The sequence below is a fragment of the Grammomys surdaster genome, unplaced genomic scaffold, assembly GCF_004785775.1.
Source record: "Grammomys surdaster isolate TR1022 unplaced genomic scaffold, NIH_TR_1.0 198, whole genome shotgun sequence".
NCBI classification, from domain to species: domain Eukaryota; kingdom Metazoa; phylum Chordata; class Mammalia; order Rodentia; family Muridae; genus Grammomys; species Grammomys surdaster.
The window spans coordinates 6,867,503-6,873,502 of NW_021604643.1; the positions used below are offsets into that span (position 1 = coordinate 6,867,503).

Below are 6,000 nucleotides of genomic sequence, written 5' to 3' on the forward strand. Positions count from 1 at the left end.
TAAGAAGCTCCCTGCAGAAAAATGAGTGTATCTAAGAGAGATGCATTGTTAGAAAGTCCAACCATAATGGATGACAATTCAGGAAAAATGTGAATTGCTATAGTGTAATAAGCAACTTTTAGGAAGTGTGCTTTGAGAATCTTCTCTCTATAGCATTAGTGTACTGTTATGATTCTATGGGCTACCCTTTGTGACTCTTACAAATTTCAGAATTCAGGAACCTGGTAAGTTTCATTGGCATCCTGAATCTTAAATTTTTTGATACATCTGAGCATTGTAATTTTATTTACTTCTTGAGTCTTATAACTTCCCTAATCTCTCAAGCAGCCAATGTCTCAATTCAGAGGAAATAATTACAAATCAGCAGTTAACACATGAAGTGTAGTACAGTGTTGAGTATTCTAGTATCTAAGATTATAATTTAGATTTTTAAATTAAAGCATCTAATTTTTATAATAACATATCCAAAATTAGTTGTATATTGTTGGAGTACAAAAAGAATGAACAGAATATACTCTGAACTACAAGATACTTTGCAGTTAATTGACTAATTCCAGTGAAGATAATGCTTTTCCAGCAACTTTCTTGAATGCGTTCTTGACTTCTTTATTTCTCAAGCTATATACAAGAGGGTTCAGCATGGGAATGACCATGGTGTAGAACACAGATGCCATTTTGTCAGTGTTCATGGAGTGACTGGAGCTGGGCTGTAAATACATGAAGATAATTGTGCCATAGAAGATGGAAACAGTGGTAAGATGTGATGCACACGTGGAAATGGCCTTCTTCCGGCTCTCAGCAGAGCGCATTCTCAGAATTGCAATAAAAATGAGTAAGTAAGAGGTCAAGATAACCAATAGGGTAAAAGCAACATTGAATGCTGCCAACATGAAGAGTACAATTTCATTTGTGTAAATATTGGAGCAAGAAAGAGCTAATAGTGGGGGAATATCACAAAAAAAGTGATTTACCATTTTGGAATGACAGAAGGAGAGATGGAATGTGAAGGCAACATGGATGGAAGATTGGAAGAGTCCACTGACATAAGACCCAGCAAGAAGCAGGGCACATGTCATGGTTGTCATAGTGGTGGAGTAATGCAAGGGTTTGCACACTGCTACATGACGGTCATAGGCCATTGAGGCCAGGATAAAACTCTCAATAGTAGCAAAGGCTGCAAAGAAGAACATCTGGGCAGCACATGCATTGTAGGATATGACCTTATCTTCTGTGAGAAACCCTTCTATTACTTTGGGAGTGACAGCTGAGGAATAAACACAGTCCACCAGTGAGAGGTTACTGAGAAAAAAGTACATGGGAGTGTGAAGGCGTGTGTCCAGGAGAATCACCAAAATCATCCCAAGATTCCCAGCCAATGTGATCAAATAAATGAGAGTAAAGATGATAAATAAAGGAACTTGCATAAATGGGGCATCTGTTAACCCAACAAGAATAAATTCAGTCAGTTCCGAAATATTCTGCATCAGTTTTATCTGGGAATTATGACAGGCTTCTAGGATAAAATAAAAATATATTATATTTGGACATCACCAAGAGATTTTAAGTATGTTCACATTTTCTTATTCATATGTCTGCATCCTGTCCAGTGTGAAATAGGTAGGAGTGAACTAAATAGAGTTACTTACCTGGTAGTGGGCCAAATGGAAACTGTCACTTCACTGCTGCCAGTAGGTTTCCCTATTACAAATCTAGGTCTTATTTCAATTTTCTTGTAAATGAAAATATTTTTTCTGTAATTCATAAAGGACTTATTTGTTTTTTGAAAAATCTTATAAGCATATTTTCTGAGACGTGCATCAGAATCTTACTTTGAAACAAAAACAATACAGGAACATGTAATTATTCCTTTATTTTTGTTAATAACAAAGCCTATCTATTGCATTTTCCATCTCAAATACTTTCATCAAGTTTAACGCACTAGCTGTGGCTATGCTGTATTTAGGTGCTGTTTTAGGAGTACTCAGTTTTATATCTAAGTTGCTAAGGCCTTTCATTAAATTATTTCCTTTTAACATTGGGCTAGATGATAACTTCCTGATGTATGGAACATGTTCATTGTGAAGTCTGGATATATCACAGTACTCACCTGTTTGATAATCTAAGGTTATAGTTTTGCATAAAGTAGAATTATTTTTAAATGCTTTCATTATATCAAATGAGCTTTATTTCATTTTATTTTACTTATTCTACTATTTTCTATTATACCATACAAGTTTGTTATATTTGTGTTTGAAGGAGAATAGTGTAAAAACTAATGGATAGTAACCTTAAATATAGTATATGATTTATAATATATATATACTATAGTATTCATATAGTTGTATATATACATATATATGTATATACATACATATATATATGTAGTTGTATAGTATATATACAACAAGGTGTATCTTGTTGTACCATTACCATGATGGATCATGTGACACCTGAAAATGCAACTATGATTTCATATGAGCCTCCTTAACTTGAAAGAAACTTCTAACTTGAAAATCTTATTTCTCTGCATCAATAACCTCTTATATTTAGGGCATCAGATAGTATAATCTTATTTGTTTATATGACTAGTATGCAAATCATTCTTTATCTTCATGAGATATACCTGTACTTATATTAAAAGAAATGTGTAATTTTTTTGCGAGTATAAAAGAAATAACTTTTGTAAATCATGTAAGCCATAGCCAGTACCTTTCCAACATTTGTTTATCATTTCCTGGTATCTTCTGAATGGCAGCTCATAATATTTGTCTAAAGTTGATACACTCAGGAAAAGGAACCTAGTAACTGATATATTTAAATGGATGTTGAAAGTTCTACCACCTTCTGAAATTAGAAGTGAGCTGTGGTTGTCTGATCCTGTAAAATATTCTAAATATTAGAAAAATTAGAAGATGGTCTTTCTCTGGAGTAAAACTGTCACTCCAGGATCTAAAAGTCTTTAGAGTAGAGTTCTGGCTTTTCTAGTGCAGCATAGTTTTAAGAAGAGCAATGGGACAAGAGTGAGAAGGTTATAAATAATCATGGCTCTCTGGACCTGTTACTTCACCTTTTTAGGTGAAGATTTTCTTTGCACCTATGAATCAAAACAAAAATAACTTGATATTTTACATCCATTTATAATTCTGCCTACCTATATTTATATATTTTTAATACTTACTGTTGTGGTAGGAACAGAAAAATAGGAGTAAAAAGGAAGTCTGTGTGATATTTCATATCCAGGGCATTGACCTAACATACATAACTAGGAAAGCATCTTGTTCTCCTTCTCTACAGGTAGATCTTGGTTGTGAAATGGAATCTTATAATATTGTCAATATAATAACTTAACCAGCAACCATACATGTATCTCAGGGGAAGCAGTACATGTGAGTGGGTGTCTCAAGATACTAATGAACTCACAATGGTTTTTAGCCTGACCTTGATGGAAATTGCAGAAGATAGTGCTTCCATTTTTGTCTAACAGTAATTATAAAGACACTGGGGAATATACATTCAGATGAAAAAAATTCTAGTTATCAAACACAGGTGTCCACAATCAGGTTGACCATAGAAACAACAAACAAACAAATAAGAAACCACATTAAAAGTCCATTAAATTTTTAGGAGGTTTTAGCAACTTATACAAGCATTGTGATATCAAATCTCCTCGAAAGTTGAAAATTAAGACTTTTATTCTTTCATTTTAAGCATTATAAAGAAGATACTCATATTATTCTTATCACATAGAACATTATTTGAGTATATGTGGTTTTTTAAATTTAATTTGTTTGTTTACTTATTCTGTTTATATCCAGCTCACTGACCTCCTCTTGGTCACTCCATCCCACAATAGTTTCCCATCCCACCTCCCTTATCTTTTGAACAGGCAGGGACCCCTGGGTATCTCCCCTCCATGGGCATCTTAAGTCTCTCTGAGGCTAGACACTTCCTTTTCCTCAGAGTCCAGACAAGGAAGCCCAGCTAGAAGAGCATATTCTATGTACAGGCAACAACAGTTGAGATAGGTCCTCTTCCAGTTGTTCAAGACCCACATGAAGTCCAAGGTCTACATATGCTAAATATGTGCAGGGAGGCATAGGTCCAGCCCTGTATGTTCTTTAGTTATTAGTTCAGATTCTGGGAGCCCCAAGGGTCCAGGTTAATGGATTCTGTTAATCTTCCTGTGAAATTCTTATTCCCTTATGGGCTGCAATCCTTCCCCCTATTCTTCCATTAGTGTCCCCAAGCTCCCTGCAACTTCCTACATTCTTCTCCAGGGCTAGCCAGGTGACTTTTCCTAACATACCTGTTCACATAGTCTCCACAAATCTCTAAACCTAGCTTGAGTCCCACCCACATAATATCCTAGACTAGTGTGGCTATCCCTCAAACCAAAGGATTATTCTATAACATATCCAAATTCTCACAAGCCATATAGAACTCCATATTCCAGGTGAGGACAGGAAAGAAAATCATGAACATCATCTCAATCCCTTCTGTCCATGTGGTTTTGTTTTACCCAATCCGTTTTCTTTTTCTTTTTTTTTCTTTCTTTCTTTCTTTTTTTTTTTTTTTTTTTTGAGACAGGGTTTCTCTGCATAGCCCTGGCTATCCTGGAACTCATTCTGTAGACCAGGGTACCCTTAAACTCAGAAATCTGCCTGCCTCTTCCAACCCATTTTCAATCTCTAGGCTCAAGCTGTTAGATTCTTTCTACTATCTCCACCACTATATTTCCTGAGTCTCCTAGAGAGTGTATGAGAGTAATATATAGTATGCATGATTCTGAAGTTCTTACTGTTGTCCTTGAAGGTGAGATAGTGGAGGAAAGGCTCCAAACCTGTGGTATGGATCAGTAAAACTTTCACATCAACATTGCCTACATCCAGGGAAGCATTTTCTTATGAAGCGTATCTTCTTTCACATCTCTGGAACTCTGCTATAGAACAGAATCTGTGATTTACATTCTGAATTTAGAGATGACAAGATTTGCAAATATATCATTGGGAGCAATGACATAAGAGTTGTTATTTCTAGAGTTTCATGATCCTACACCAGCCATCCAAATTAGCACTTTAGAAGCCTGTTAATATTTTGTCTATGAGGGTTAATGAGTATGTTGGGGAAGAGAATTTCAGGGGATGCAGCCTGAAATTATCAAATCATCTGAGCTACAGACCAGTTAGGCAGAAAATTAGCATCAAACTTCATGAAATCTCTTAATATATGATAGCATACTTTTTGCAATTTTTATTATTATATGTTTATTGTTTAAAATTTTGAAATCTAAATATATTTGATAATATTCTTCCCCTCTGTCAATATATAGCTGACATATAAGAGCCTTTGTATGGACTTAGCATAAAGTTTTCTTTCATCTTTCCTTTGTTAAGAAAATATCCACTTTTGTTTTTACCACCAGAAACATAGTCTGCTTCAATATTTTTCTTATTAATTTTAATGTTCAAAACATCAATATTTTATGGCTAGAGGTACAGTGTATAATTTGATGTTATAATGTAGATACAGACAATGAAATGATCATTTTAAGGTATAATTTGCATATTTATAACCTTATCTATCTATCTATCTATCATTTTTGGCTTTGAGAATATTAAAAATATAACTTTCATTTTTAAATAACACAATAATATAGTATGTAGTTAAACTACATGGATCAGTTATTTCTTTGAAAAATTAAGAGAACTGATTTTTACCTGATCCCACACTGTTCTGCAATGAAACTTTCAGTAGCCTTAGAGACACAGCTCCTTAACATGCGGGAATCTGCTTGGGGACTTTATTTTCAGAGATTTATACCTAAGCAAAATTTGGATTTGTAACTTTATAGAGGAAACTAGTTTCAAGAAGAGAAAATAATGCAAAGTAGATTTCTTAAAGAGAGAAAGAAAATGCTCTAAGAACGCAGAGTTAAGAAGCCTGATATGACAAGTAGAAACTTCTCAAAGAAGAGTTATATTAAGTGGTGTGTGTGTGTGT

General features: G+C 34.4%; 1 protein-coding gene across 1 annotated transcript; it reads right to left on the reverse strand.

Annotated features, from left to right (window-relative positions):
• Nucleotides 1-539: 539 nt before the first annotated feature.
• Nucleotides 540-3,302, reverse strand: LOC114623443 (olfactory receptor 5B12-like). The gene is made up of 2 exons (XM_028770110.1): nucleotides 3,179-3,302; nucleotides 540-1,513 (listed from the first exon to the last, which is right to left on the reverse strand). The coding sequence occupies exon 2, from the start codon at nucleotides 1,482-1,484 to the stop codon at nucleotides 540-542; it is 945 nt and encodes a 314-aa protein (XP_028625943.1). The 5' UTR covers nucleotides 1,485-1,513; nucleotides 3,179-3,302.
• Between the last annotated feature and the right edge of the window lie 2,698 nt (nucleotides 3,303-6,000).